This window comes from Bubalus bubalis, chromosome 22 (assembly GCF_019923935.1).
Source record: "Bubalus bubalis isolate 160015118507 breed Murrah chromosome 22, NDDB_SH_1, whole genome shotgun sequence".
Taxonomy (NCBI): domain Eukaryota; kingdom Metazoa; phylum Chordata; class Mammalia; order Artiodactyla; family Bovidae; genus Bubalus; species Bubalus bubalis.
This window is the reverse complement of record NC_059178.1, coordinates 10,009,163-10,024,762: the sequence shown is the minus strand read 5'-3', so window position 1 is coordinate 10,024,762 and position 15,600 is coordinate 10,009,163. Positions and strand designations below refer to the sequence as shown.

The following is a 15,600-nucleotide window of genomic DNA, read 5'->3' as shown; positions in this document are numbered from 1 at the left end:
CCACTAACCATTACTGCTTTAAGATACCTAGTTTGATTTGGAAAATTTATCAATCTCTTCTAAATTTTCAAGTATGGATTGATATGTGATGATAGTCTTGCCTAGATTTCTATAAATTCTTAATTTTTCTTATTATTACTTTTGGGACCAATAGTTTCTTTAGTTGTGGTTATCTCAGTTGGACACTTTTTCCCTTCTTTAATACAACATCCTTGCTTTTATTTACTTTTTTAAGTCTTTATTGAATTTGTTACAATATTGCTTTTGTTTTATGTTTCGGTTTTTTGGCCGCAAGGCATGTGGGATCTTAGTTGCCTGAGCAGAGAGTGAACTTGCACCCCCTGCATTGGAAGGTGAAGGTTTAGTCACTGGATCAAGAAGGAAGTCCCCCTTTGTTTTTAAGTTTCACTTTTTCTTGCACGTTTTTCAAAGACCCAGATTGTTTGGAAAAAGTTTTGTGAAGTCCAGGGCTTGCCTCGTGAGATCTTTTAGAAGAAGTGAACGTATTTCTCTGTGCTTTCACGTTTCAGCTTTCCAGATCAAGTCTTTCACATCCCTGCGCTTCCTGTCGGAGCCCTCGGATGCCGTCACTATGCGCGGAGGGAACGTCCTCCTGAACTGCTCCGCGGAGTCTGACCGGGGAGTCCCCGTCATCAAGTGGAAGAAAGACGGCATCCACCTCGCCTTGGGAATGGACGAAAGGAAGCAGCAACTTCCAAATGGGTCTCTGTTGATACAAAACATACTTCACTCCAGGCACCATAAGCCGGACGAGGGACTTTACCAATGCGAGGCGTCTTTAGGGGACGCTGGGTCAATTGTTAGTCGGACAGCAAGAGTTGCAGTAGCAGGTGAGTGGATATTTCCTTTTTTTCCTCTTCCTTTTCCATCTCTTCTTTTTACTCCCGTTTTTTGAGATTGAAAAGAAATGACTAATCTTTGCGGAAACAATGTATATTTTTAAGAAAAAGAAAAGTAATGTAAAAACATGTATGCTTATTTTCTCATAGTCCTGGTTGACTTTTTCTCTGAATTAACTTGGAAAATAGTAGAAGAATCTCAATAGTAGAAGAATCTCAGGTTAATCTCATTAACCTAACATAAGATTTTCCAAAATTTCATTCACGTTGATCCAATACTTAGGTTGAAGGGAGGTGTTTTCATTAATAGAAAAATAATTTCCTAATTAATTCCATTTACAACATCACTAATGATGAAAATGACATATGATGAAATGATGAAAATGACTAATGATGAAAACGACTCACGTCCATCGAGTCAGTGATGCCATCCAACTACCTAACCTCAACCAGATGAGGTGGTTGGGTGGCATCACCAACTCGGTGGACATGAGTTTGAGCAAACTCCAGGAGTTGGTGATGGACAGGGAAGCCTGGCGTGCTGCAGTCCATGGGGTCGCAAAGAGTCGGACACCACTGAGCAACTGAACTGAACTGAATGATGAAAAATTGGAGTTTGTGCATGTGTGTTCTTGTTTTTATTTGTTTGTTTGTTTTAGCTTTAAAGCAGTGGATTTTATTTTAATTATGTTGGCTACAATAAAGTAAAAATTTGATTAGTGACTCCAAATATCTTTACACTTGATAATGTATTGACTCAATAACTGAATAATAAGATGAAACGTTTTTCTTTTATATATATTTTGAAAGGTTGTATACTTTGAAAGAAACAGTACTGAATGTTCTGTAATCCATTTGCCCTACTTATTTTAATTATTATTTTTAAACTTTTTATTTTGTATTGGGGTATAGCTGATTAACAATGTTGTGATAGTTTTGGGTGAACAGTGAAAGGGATGAAAATAACCATCCCAACTCCCTAACTATTTCTCCCCCCTTTTTCTCCCCAGCAACCATAAATTTATTCTTTAAGTCTGTGAGTCTGTTTCTATTGTGTAAGTAATTTCATTCGTATCATTTCTTTTTATATTCCACATATTTCTGTATGACTTACCTCACTCAATGTGACATCTCTGAGTCCATCCATGTTGCTGCAAATGGCATTATTTCATTCCTTTTAATGGCTGAGTGATATTCCTTTGTATATATGTACCACATCTTCTTTATCCATTCCTCTGTCGATGGACCCCCATTTATTTTTATTAGAGGACAGCTCATAATTATGTCTTTTAAGAGTTCTGTGGGGAGAGGAGTTAAATTTTTACTCATTTCAATAATGATTCTGCTAAAAGCTGGGCTTTGGTTTTGTTTTGATTCTGTTTGTTTTTGTTTTTAATTTTGATATTAGACACAAAACAAGGCAAATGTCTCCAACCTGAAATAAATTTAGACCTTCAAGTAGGTTAACAGGTTTGAAGGGCTCCCTTAGTCGGCTCCTTTCTAACTTAACCGTCAGTTCTAGTCACTGAAGTGAATAGGCCATAATGTAGTCCTTTATACTGGTTTCCTTTCCCAGGCTGCAGGTTTTTCTATATCCAGGAAAATTAGTGAGGATTCATTTTCAGCAATAAGATATGCTTGGACCGTCAGGCAGGGCCACCACTTCCCCGTGTACTCTTCTAGTGAAGATGCAAGAGAGTGAAAAATCTGAAAAAAAAAAAAGGGATTTTTGTCAGAGGATGATAAAAAAAATCAGATCTCATAGATAAACAATGAGTATGTAAATTCAGCTTCCTGCCACTCTTTTCTGACTTCTTTTCCCCACTAAGGACTCTCTTTCATATTTAGTTAGAGCAGACTCTCCTAGGGCAAAGATGTCCCGGTAAGCAGGGTCTTCCCCTGGGGACACAGTGGTCAGCCATCCTGGTCTAACCTGGACTGACCTTCTTTTAGCACTTGAACGTACTGTATCCTGAGAACTCCTTCAGTCCCAGGTAAAGCTACAATAGTTGGTCACCTACCTAAAGCAGGTATCCCCCACCTGCTTTAGCAATGCTAGACTGAAGCATGGATACAGAATCTCTCCTTTAACTCAAGAGCCATGGGAGGTGGCATCTTAATCATGGAAACTGAGGCTGTCGGCCACCTGGGATCTCTGAGGGATGAGTGCTGAAATTTGACAGAGCATAGCGTGTAGAGAGAACTGAAAGTCCAAGTTAATGATGATTGATTAAAAAGAAAAGTGAGGGACTTCTCTGGTGGTCCAGGGGTTAAGTCTCCACGCTGCCAATGTAAGGACGCGGGTTCAGTTCTTCGTCGGGGAACTTAAGATCCCACCTACCATGCAGTATAACCTAAATATTTTAAAAAGTAATAATACAAGTAAAAAGAAAAGTGGAGCAACTGCTGAAGGTTAAGTTAAAAACTGCTTTCCTAGAGTGCTCCAAATGAAGCAGAAAGGGTACAGTTTGATTTTCCCACATTTAAGAATTTTCAGACACTGAGATTCCATCTGTCAGTTGTCCACAATACAAGGTGAAAGTGAAAGTTGCTCAGTCATGTCCGACTCTCTGTGATCCCATGGACTATACAGTCCATGGAATTCTCCAGGCCAGAATACTGGAGTGGGTAACCTTTCCCTTCTCTAGGTGATCTTCCCAACCCAGGGATCAAGCCCAGGTCTCCTGGCTTTACAGGCAGATTCTTTACCAGCTGAGCCACAAGGGAAGCCCACAATATAAGGTAGCTCTGCTGATTTGAATGAATCAGGCTGGTATTTTGATGCCTCTTCTGAAAGGCACGCACATAATGAAATATCCTGAAAATTTGTGGTTCCTGTTTCCTTTGATCTAGATCAAGTTTTGCATGTTCTGTTTCAATGGCAAAATGAAGAATAACCCCTTCCCTGTGAGATATTAAAATAAAGTGACTTCGACTTTTGACTTTCATATTCTGTACAAGGATAGGCTGGCAGATTCAGTCACTGAGTTACAGTCTCATATTAGATTGTATCATTTCAAGGCAATAAGGCTGTTCACAGCGTTTTAAACACTTACCTTGCTGTTTGGCAACGCAGCATACATCAATGTTATGTCTGCTGAGGTTAAGATTGCCGAACCACTGGAATGCACAAGGGGAATATATCTTCCCCATAATAAAGACCATGGGCCTGATTTAATCTCATTTTAAAGCATTAGCAGTCAATAAACCAGTCACTCCTAAAAGGTAACAGGTAGCTTTGCTTTAAATGAGAAAAAAAATCTGTTCTCTACCCTCAGGTGCTGTGTAGAGCCCATTTAATAGAATGCTTCTCTTCCATTTTTGCTTTCTTGAAGTCTTTTGATAAAAAGAAATGTGGCAAATGAAATCTGCGTTTAATCAGTCAGCTCATTTTATGCAATGATCTTGCCATGCACCATTCATTCTGTTTTTTAGTAACTTCTCAAGTGCTCTTTAAGCCCCTGAATGTGCACTTAGCTGGAGAGAAAGGGAGAGTAAGAAAGAGAAGTGAAATGCTACCAGCCCATTCGGATCCTGTTAAACATATCAGTGTAAGGGGCTACTGACTGTCAGTATTTCTGGGAATTGTGAGTTCTATCAATAAGGAACGCCTGGGATATTAAATCTGTGTTTGAAAGCAACTTGGCCAGTGCTGGCTGAAACTTGAGACTTGTATTTGTATCCAATTAGTTCTAATCTCAGAGAAGGCAGTGGCACCCCACTCCAGTACTCTTGCCTGTAAAATCCCATGGACGGAGGAGCCTGGTAGGCTGCAGTCCATGGGGTCGCGAAGAGTCAGACACTACTGAGCGACTTCACTTTCCCTTTTCACTTTCATGCATTGGAGAAGGAAATGGCAACCCACCTCAGTGTTCTTGCCTGGAGAATCCCAGCAACGGCGGAGCGTGGTGGGCTGCCGTCTATGGGGTCGCACAGAGTCGGACACGACTGAAGCAACTTAGCAGCAGCAGCTCTAATCTAAAAGGGTACAGTATTTCTCTGCCTTGTATAGAACCTTCAGATTGAGAGCACTTGGAGAGTGAAGCAGAGTCAGACTTTGTTTATATAACTTCTCCTCCTATTCTTTTCATTCAGTACCTAGAAAATCATTGGACTTGTTTAGTAGTTTTTCAGTAGCTATTTGTTTTACCAATGAAGATGTGGGGCTTTCTACCATCTGTGGAGAATTTTTGGCCAATGCCATCTTCTTCCTTTTCTTCTTCCACTTCTTTGTTATTGAACCTGATCTGGTTAGTTAGACTTGCCTGTTTGTTGTCCCTGCTCTTGATGGGAAGAGTTTGATTGATTGTTTGATATCAGGTTGATTGATATCTCAATAGTCTACAAGTTAATTAAGTATTGGAAGATGGACTCTACTGGAATATTCATAGGCTACTTGAGAAAATAGAAGGTGTGTGCCAGCTTCCTTGTTTCTTCCTATAACTTTCAGGAGGAGCTTGCATCTGGGCAGGCGTGTCTTTCCTGTATCATCAGTTGTCAGCTATCTGAGCCTGTGGATTCTCCTCTGTAAATCAGACATAATAGTAATCTGTCTCCTAAGGCTGTGATGCTTTCAAAGACTATCTCAGATGTAAAGCCATGGTGCAGAGTAGATTCCTGTTCAATAGCAGCAATGGTATATGTAGACTTAATAATGGTTATTATTGTGTTATTGCAATTATTACTACTAGGAAATGATAGCTTTCAGTAGTCCCATGTGATGGTGCAAAACATATTTGGGGGAGGAGGGAAGAGAGTAATACAGGCTGCAAAACCTAAGCCATAAATAATGTCATCTTGGATCAGATATCTGTCTTTGCAGTCCATAAGGACCAACTGGCAAGACTGAATTGAGCTTCCAAAGGGTTGAATCTATGCTGTTTATTGGCCCACAGTGCCAAAATCAGTTTGACTACAAAATCATTTTTCAAAAGTTCATGTACCATTACGTCAGTGGAGCCAATGTGATTTATGTTGAGTCTAGATCAAGCAATATCTGCTGTCATTTTTGAGGGAAAAAAAAATGCGGGGCAATCTTCTCAACCAAGCCTCCTTATTACCCTTCCAACTGAAAAAGGTTCACCTAAGCTGGGTCTACAGGAGTTGGTCTAGATTGAGAGTTATCATAATCTCACCTTCAAGAAAAAGAAAGAATAAATAATATGTAGGAAAACCAGATCACAATGGAGCTCCTTCGGATAACCATGAAAGTACCATCTTACTGGTTTTTCCTAATTACACCACCACCACACAGCCACCACCCAAATCACCCACCTACTCACATGACCACTTGCCCACCCACTTCTCCTGCAGGGCTCTGAGAAGCTCAGTTCAGTTCAGTTCAGTCGCTCAGTTGTGTCCGACTCTTTGTGATCCCAAGGACTGCATCGCGCCAGGCTTCCCTGTCCATCACCAACTCCCAGAGCCTGATCAAACTCATGTCCACTGAGTCAGTGATGCCATCCAACCATCTCATCCTCTGTCGTCCCCTTCTCCTCCTGCCTTCAATCTTTTCCAGCATCAGGGGCTTTTCCAATGAGTCAGAACTTCAGTGCTTCCTCTGCTTGTATTCACACTCTTGGGCATGAATGGGGACCCTCTCTCCTCCCCAGTGTGAGGAAACACTGACCGCAGGATATATTATAGGCCACTTGTGCCCAGGTAGATTCCTTTTTTGTTAATTTTTAAGCACTTACAGCTTGAATATTGAAACCATTGACTTGCTTTTTTAAATAATACTTTGCTCTTTGCACAATGCATTTATATGCATTACCTCATGATGCTCAAAAAAGTTCTGAAATATAGATACCCAAAATGACAGAGAACAAACTGAAGAGAGGTAATGACTGTCTACAGGCAGAGACTAGAATTCAGATTATCTAACTGGCACACACTTATTCTCTTATCGTTTGCTTCTCACTGTAAGGACTGGGCTTCCCTTGTGGCTCAGCTGGTAAAGAATCCTCCTGCAGTGTGAGAGACCTGGGTTCAGTCCCTGGGTTGGGAGGGTCCCCTGGAGAAGGGAATGGCTACCCACTCCAGTATTCTGGGCTGGAGAATTCCATGAACTGTATAGTAAGAAGTAGGGTTAAGGATACTGTGAATAGTTTCCCACTTATTCAGTCACTTATTTTTTTAATTAATGAAACTCTCAAAAATATAAACTAAGGGGAAAATAATAGTAGATTTCATTTATCCAATTATTCCCTTGAAAATGTCAATTCTTTATGGATGTAGGGGTTCAGAACAGCTCTCCCCAAGATGTGTTACTTTTGGCATATGGATTATTTTGAGCTAAAAGCAGATAGTGAAGGACAGGAAAGCCTGGTGTGCTGCAGTCCATGGGGTGGAAAAGAGTCGGACACAGCTTATCGATTGAAGGACCACAAAAGAAAGCAGTGGAGATCTGGTGGGCTCAAGAGAAAGTACTCTCTGTCTGTTAACAGATGAAGTATTTAAATTGGGGAATTTTTTTTCCCCAGAAAAAGAGTTATTACCAGAGATAAATTTTATCTAAGTGGCCCCATCTACATGGCAGGATAGATATCTTATTACCAAATGTCTGCTCTTCATATTCCTATGACTGACCCTCTTGTCCTTGGAGGCGGTGTTCCCTGTCTCATTCCTTAGCTCAGGATAAAATACATACCACATTTTGCTTTTCTATCTTTGAACTTCATATATATGTGGGCTCTCTTACATTCTCATGTATCTGGGATTTTCATATGTTCAAAATTAATTATTATGTTCCCCTATTAATCGGTCTTAGGTCAGTTTAATTCTTAGACCATTTAGAAGAACCTAGAAGGGTAAAGGAAAGATTTTTTTCTCTCTCTCCAGCATGGGAAAACACTGTGATTTGGATGTTTTCTTCTAAGATAAGAAGATTTCACGATCATTACTATACATTAAATAATAACACAAGATAAATCTTACCTGAAATGGAGAGAATATGTGATTTTTAAAATAAGCTTATAAATAATCTTCGTAAGGGCAAAATTTTGGTTATCTTTTATCTTGTTAAGTGGTTTTATAATTCAGGCCAAATTTGCATTTTTTTTTTCTATGTCTTGAAAATCAAGACAATAAAAGGCCAACTAAATTGCATTTACTTGAGTTGTTATTTCATTCAGGAGCTTTTTTTTTTTTTTACTTCCTTATTACAATAGATGTTTCAAGATGCAAATTGTAGCACTCTGCTTTTAAATAACACAGGCATTATAATTAAAATTCCCCTGAGTTTAAAAAAAGTAATTACTTACTTGAGGAGTTGTTTCAGTGAATTCTCTTCCAGAATGCCTCCCATTTAAATGAGTTATGAAATAATTAGTGAAAGAATATTATGGTAAGAGGAGCTAAAATTGCCTCACCAGAATGGAGCATTTTGTGAAATGATAACCTGACCTTTACGTTTTTACTTAAAAGAAAACAGGAAAGGGAGCTTGTCTTAAGCGAAGAGAGAATAAACTACATTGCCTCGGGCCAGTCAAATGTTATAGAAAGGAAACAGCAAGGGAAAAAAATGCTCATATTCCTTTTCTCTACAGAAACAAATATAGGGATCTTGCCTAGGTCAAGTTCACTCAGTGAAGCAAGTTGGAAAATGTATCCCAGTGCCCTTGAATGCTCTCAAAATTCTATTTTGGGGAAGGTTCAGATATAGAGTAAAGTTTTAGATTTTATACTGATAGGAATATTATTTATTTTCAAATGGTAAGCAGGAAAATTCATTGTTCTAACTGCATAATTCTTAATGGTCTTTATTATCTTCATTTAGCTAAATGTTCCTTTTGCTTTGTGGCTAAAACAAGGGCTAGGAAGAAAATATAAGGAAGAACTGTGGTGTTATAAGTAATTGTTGTATATGTGTTAATCTTATAATTTTCTTTTAGTTTTATTGCCAAGTAAAACTGGAATAATCACTAATATTGTCCTAATGCCTACTTACTCACACACTCCCACACCCTCAACTTAAATAATTGCATTTTAAAGAGTAGGTTTTTAGTTGCCTCCTTCCTAAGTCAGTTAGCTGTGCAATAAAATTAGTATAGAAATATATTACTGAAAAAATATGCAGAGTAGAAAGACATCTTCTACGTGATAAAAATTACAAAAACAAGCCTGACAGGGCTTTTTATATTAGAAACACCAACAAAATAACTTTAAACAATCTTCCAACCTTTCATTTCCTTTCCTTTGTTATGAATTCTAATTCATATGACAATGGAAATAGCTAATTATTCACTCTAAAATTCAGTATCTTAAGAGCACTTTTTTTCATGCCACCCTTAAGCTAGTTACAGTGTGATTGTTGCTGGTGCTGTAATAAAAATCAGGAATTAATATCTAAAATAGTAATACTATTTAGTGATATGAATATTAAATAGTAAAATAGTACAGTGGTGTGTGTGTGTGTGTATGTGTGTGTATGTGTTAGTCGCTTAGTTGTGTCTGACTCTTTGTGACCGAGTAAACAAAAACTCTTGAATTCTAGAAGTCCCCTTTGAAATACAAGAGGGTTTGTTGTTGTTGCTTTTTGGTAAGTGTCAGGCTAACAAAGATAAATCAGAGAAAGTAGATAGACCAGGTGGCATCACTGTGAATCTCTGATGAAATGATGATTGATGATTCCTTTAATAAAACATTTTTACTTTTAAGCACCTATCACTGGTACTGATTTTTTTTTCTATTAGGTTTTTTATGCCTATGCTAAAGTGTATTATTTAAATTTAGTCTTACCTGAAGATCTTTGAATGAAGATACTATATTAGATGCAGCTTTCTTCTGCAAACTAAGGAAACATTCAAACTTAGGGAATGTTCTAAAAACTAAGCTAGAAGAAATCATGGAAAATCTCAGTGTATGTAGTCCCTAAATCGTCTTAGACTTTTCCCATCAAGATTCATACAGAGATGAGAGTACTGAATACCATCAGTGAAAGCATACCCTTTAGGAGAAGGCATGCTGTGTGCTGTGCTTAGTCGCTCAGCCGTGTTCGACTCTGCAACCCCGTCAACTGTAACCCACCAGGTATTGCTTTTTAATGGTCTACTTTATGTTTATAAGATATATATATATATATATATTCCATATTCAGTAATCTAATTTGTTGGTCATTTATCGTATAATTGCTAAATTTGCCTATTATTCAGTAGACGTGAGAATTAGGATAAATCAGAGTTGATTTCTGGTGATTAGGCAGCCATTAGTGTGCAAAAAGAAGCCATATATTCTTAATGTAGCTGTAACTTGCTTTGGACCATTATGAGTTTAGCATAAAACAAGAGCAACAAAACAATGATAAACATTTTTGATAGCAAATGAATAATCACAGTAAATCCTGAATATATTTCCTCATTTCACAATATACTGAGAATGTGTATATGTATTAATATACACACACATACACCCAGACATATATATATATATGTGTGTCTATATATACACACACACTCATATAGTATAATATGACATAGTATTTTCAGAGCTACATTTTGAAAGTTCTTTGGAGACTTTGTATAAAAGACAAAACCTCTTGCCTTAGTCCCAGAAGTCAGAGTGTTTTAAACTGAAAGGCAGTTTGGGAAACCTTCCCATAGCATCTGAAAAGCAGTCTTTTTTTTTTTTCCCCCAATTAATTTTTCTTGTGTGTGTGTGAGAGGCAGTGCATAGTTCACACAACTCCTTAACTGGGACTTGTCTCTAAATGCCATTCAGGTATCAAGGAACCAGCTGTAACGAGGCCCTATAGAGCTGTGGAGCAGTGAGAATGTGATTTATAAGGAGAAATTTATATTTGGTCTTTATCCCAATAACGTCACAGGGTTCCTAAAAGCTTAGGATTTCCTAAGTGGTGAGACAGTCTTTTGTCATGTGAATGAGGTGACTTCTGAACCCCACCTCGGGATGGGGGCTTGTTGCCTGGGGAACCAAGCTTGCCAGTGAAGAGAGTGCTGGAACTTTCAGGCTTACCCCCATGACTTCTGGTAGAGGAAAGGATCTGGAGGTGGAATCAATCACTGATGTCCGTGATGTAATCAGTCCTGCCTGTGTAATGAAGCCTTCATAGAGGCTCAAAAGGAGAAGGGGCCTAGCGAGTCTAGGTTGATAGCAGATGGGGTGTTGGGCTAGAGTCATGGTCGTGGTCATAGAGTCAGACTCATGGCCGTGGAAGCTCCACCGCCTTTCTGCATGCCTTACCCTGTGTGTCTCTTCCATCTGGCTCTTCCTCAGTCGCATCCTTTCACGATAAACTGGTGACCTGGTGAGTAAAATGTTTCTCTAAGTTCTATGAACCACTCCAGCAAATTAACTGAGCCCAAGGAGGAGGTCATTAGGAACTCTGATTTGTAAAGCCATTTAGTCAGAAGCACAGTTAACAACCTGGACTCATGACTGGCATCTGAGGTGGGCAGGCAGGGAAACCGTCTTGCAGGACCAGTTCCTTAACCTGTGGAATCCGATGGCTGTCTCCTGGCAGACGGATAGGTGTCAGAATCCAGTTGGACTGTAAGGACACCCATTGATGTCCAGAAAGATGCTGCTGGTGTGGGAAATCACCTTCACACACACACATTGGGATTAAATTCAGGAACCCGAAACAGCTGATCTAATTTTTAGAGGAAGATGAAGTCCCAAGGTTGTATGCCTAAATCGGAATCTAGTGAGCTCACGTCAGTGTAATTGCATGTAAATAGTTCTATAGATAATGGTATAAGTGGGGATGTCTGTGTATAAAAGAATCTGTATTCTGTCGCCTACTGAGCCCCCATTATGACCTTTAAACAATTGAATTTACCCTGTCTGTATTCTAACCTAGGTTACTCAGAGATATTTAGACATAAATACAGAGCACACACAGTCATCCTTCTATTTGCGACTTCACTTTCACTTTTCACTTTCATGCATTGGAGAAGGAAATGGCAACCCACTCCAGTGTTCTTGCCTGGAGAATCCCAGGGACAGAGGAGCCTGGCAGGCTGCCGTCTATGGGGTCACAGGGAGTCGGACATGACTGAAGCAACTTAGCAGCAGCAGCAGCAAAGCCTCTATGTCATATTAAAAAAACAAAATTCAGCTGATTAAATTTAAAGACCTAACTGCTGCTGCTGCTGCTGCTGCTAAGTCGCTTCAGTCGTGTCCAACTCTGTGCGACCCCATAGACGGAAGCCCACCAGGCTCCCCTGTCCCTGGGATTCTCCAGGCAAGAACACTGGAGTGGGTTGCCATTTCCTTCTCCAATGCATGAAAGTGAAAAGTGAAAGGGAAGTCTCTCAGTCCTGTCCGACTCTTAGCGACCCCATGGACTACAGCCTACCAGGCTCCTCCATCCATGGGATTTTCCAGGCAAGAGTACTGGAGTGGGGTGCCATTGCCTTCTCTGAAAGATTTAACTGGTTTTACTAAATGATTCATGAATCAAGCAACATTCCATCTAGCAGATAGGAACTCCAAGGAACTGAACAAATTTTTTTTTAAAAGCCATATAGACAGAAGTGGAGGAAAAAGGAAATTTCTAACAAGGAGTGGATTGTTTCAGGCAAGGTTGTTTTCCTTTGGAGGAAGTGTGTGTTAGTTGCTCAGTCGTGTCTGAGTCTTCAACCCCATGAGCTGTAGCCCACCAAGCTCCTCTGTCCATGGGATTCTCCAAGCAAGAATACTGGAGTGGGTTGCCATTTCCTCCTCTAGGGGATCTTCCTAATCCAGGAATTGAACCCGCATCTCTTATGTCTCCTTCATGGCAGGCAGGTTCTTTCCCTCTAGCACCACCTGGGAAGCCCTGGGGCTCTGTTAGGCAGATTATTTTACTAATGCTGACCGAGTAATTCAGAGGCACTGTTAAATGTGTGTGGTTAGCACAAGTGACTTCCTTTTAGGCCTGTTACTTCGTTTTTTGCTGTTGTTGTCTTTTTTAAAAGTAGTTTTAAATCTCTTGATTTAAAGTTATAAAAGCTGTTTGATTTGTATTCCCTCTAATTTGTTTTCCTTTTAGAAAACAAATTATCCAAACATGGATAAAAATCCAAAAATATCCAAACATGGATAAAAAATTTATTTTATTAAAAATATATTTGTCCTTTGTTAAATTGTAACCTGAATCTTTACTACCCTTCAAAGGGCTATTCATGAGGTTTCATTTGCTGAGATTTTTTTTTTTTAACCTAGAACATTTCACCAACTAGGAATCTATTTAAGAAAGTGTTTTAAAGATTAATAAAACCTATATAGCTTCAACATTAAGTTTCAGTGCTGGTTGATTTTATTAGATTGGATTTTTGTGACTCCTCTTGCAAAGAGAATTCATTTCCAAAGGCTGGAACATGACATAAAAACTAATTAGTATTTCTTTGATCTAAGCACTGCTTCCAGGGGCATCTTTTGGGTCCCACAGGGCATTGGGTACATTATGAGCTAACATGTGGCTATTTCTTTAAGGTTATTTCCAGTTGAGTCTCAGTCCAGGAGTGGCCAAGGTTTGAAAGATGTAGTTTCAGATGAAGTAAATGTCTCCTTTAATCCTCACCCCAAACACAGACGTATTGCATAGATGTAATTTTTTAAAATTTTTATTAAGAACTAGTTCACATACCATAAAAGTCACCTTTTAAAAGTATGTAATTCATTCACTATTCGCACATTAATCACTCTTTTCTAAACCTGGAATATTTTTATCATATCCATCCCCCACCCCCCTCAGGCCCTGGCAGTCACTAACCTACAGTCTGTTTCCATTGTTTGTTTTCTATAAAAATCTGTATTTGATACTGCATTCAATCTATTAATAATAGTCATCTGGTTTCTTTCTTCTATACACTACAAACTTTTTTTTTTTCAGTTTGAGATAGTGAGTTTATTTCCTTCTGATATATACCCAGAAGTAGAATTGCTGGATCATATGGTAGTTCTATTTCTAAATTTTTGAAGGAACTCCAAACTGTTTTGCTGATTAAAGCAAAAGCAACGAAAGTAAAAATAAATAAGTGGAACCTACATCAAACTAAAAAGCTTCTGCACAGTAAAAGGAATGATCAACAAAATGAAAAAGGCAACCCAAGGAATGGGAGACAATATTTGCAAATCACATATCTGATAAGGGGTTAATACCCAAAATATATAAGGGCCACATACAGCTCAATAGCCAACCCCTCCCCCCAAAAAAATCCAATTAAAGATGGGCAAAGAACTTGAACAGACATTTTCCAAAGAATACATTCAAATGGCCAATAGGTACTCGAAAAGGTGCTCAACATCACTAATCATTACAATGCAAGTCAAAACCACAATGAGATATCATCTCACACCTATGAAAATGACTGTTAACAAAAGACAAGATAACAAGTGTTGGCAAAAATATGGAGGATAAGAACCCCTTGGCTGGAATGTAAATTGGTGCAGCTATTAGAAGGCAGTGGCACCCCACTCCAGTACTCTTGCCTGGAAAATCCCACGGATGGAGGAGCCTGGTGGGCTGCAGTCCATGGGGTCGCTAAGAGTAGGACAGGACTGAGCGACTTCACTTTCACTGTTCACTTTCATTCATTGGAGAAGGAAATGGCACCCCACTCCAGTGCTCTTGCCTGGAAAATCCATGGACGGAGGAGCCTGGTGGGCTGCAGTCCATGGGGTCGCAAAGAGTCGGACAAGACTGAGCGACTTCACTTTTACTTTTTACTTTCATGCATCGGAGAAGGAAATGGCAACCCACTCCAGTGTTCTTGCCTGGAGAATCCCAGGGACGGCGGAGCGTGGTGGGCTGCCGTCTGTGGGGTCGCAGAGTCAGATACAACTGAAGCAACTTAGCAGCAGCAGCAGCATTATGCAAAAACAGTTTGGAGTTCTTCTATTGCTTGTTTTTAACATAAATGAGATTATCTGATTATCCTATAAATAGTATGTCACTTGTTTTTTTCACTTAATGACATAGCTTAGCATGGTTCTATGTTTGTCCTTACAGATCAGCCTCATAGTTTTTAATACTCCATAGTATTTTTTGATTTACTATTTGTATGTTGAGAGAGATTTGGTTTGTCTCTATTTTTTTTCTCACTTTTGTTATATATTTATGGACATAACACTTTGTATTTAGTGGATACTCTTTTGTGTGTATTTCTGACAAGCTCTCTAAGACTTGTTCTAGTTCTCTACCTAGCACTGTCATCTCTGAGTTAAAGAGTATCAGCATTGTAATAGATCCTGTATATTCAAGAACCTTCTGTTACCATGGACCTAAACATCAGCGGTCAGTGTTTGCTTACTGCCATTGACCGAGCAAATCCAACTGGCTTCTCCTTAGCTTGTAAATATCACTGAAGTCTATTGCTCACTCCAATGAGTAGTGATGACTCGACACTGTTATTTAACAGCTACAAGTGTTTGCCTCACTTTAAAAAAAAAAGAGAGAGAGATTGTTATTACAGCATTCTAGAAAAATACATCTCAGCTGAGTCCTAGGATTCCCTTGCTCTCCTGCTTGGTGTGAAAGGAGTCTTCTAGTAGATGTCACTTCATGAGATGGCTTGGGGCTACTTTTAGGTACAAAATGGCATACTGGTACACCACAGAAGAGCAGAAACTCTCTCTGATGGCCTAAAGACCCTTCAGAGTCTGCCTCTGCCCGGGCCTTTAGCCCCATCTGTGATCCTTTCCATACTCTTCCTTTCAGTTTTGTTTATTTGTATTGTTGTTGTTGTTTTAATTGAGATATAGTTGCTTTACAATATTGTGTTAGTCTCTGCTGTGC

At 39.2% G+C, this 15,600-nt stretch overlaps 1 protein-coding gene and 1 long non-coding RNA gene across 9 annotated transcripts in view; one reads left to right on the top strand and one right to left on the bottom strand.

Annotated features, from left to right (window-relative positions):
- The window catches only part of DCC (DCC netrin 1 receptor), a 1,367,203-nt gene that overhangs the window by 578,662 nt on the left and 772,941 nt on the right, over window positions 1–15,600 (top strand). For all 8 annotated transcript variants that reach the window (XM_044934810.2, XM_044934809.2, XM_044934814.2 and 5 more), the window contains exon 3: window positions 531–851. In XM_044934810.2, coding sequence (XP_044790745.1) covers window positions 531–851 — 321 coding nt within the window. The remainder of the gene's footprint in view (window positions 1–530; window positions 852–15,600) is intronic.
- On the bottom strand, window positions 596–4,052 carry LOC123331252. The gene is made up of 3 exons (XR_006547811.1): window positions 3,917–4,052; window positions 1,975–2,567; window positions 596–727 (listed from the first exon to the last, which is right to left on the bottom strand). It is a non-coding gene; the product is annotated as an uncharacterized LOC123331252 (long non-coding RNA).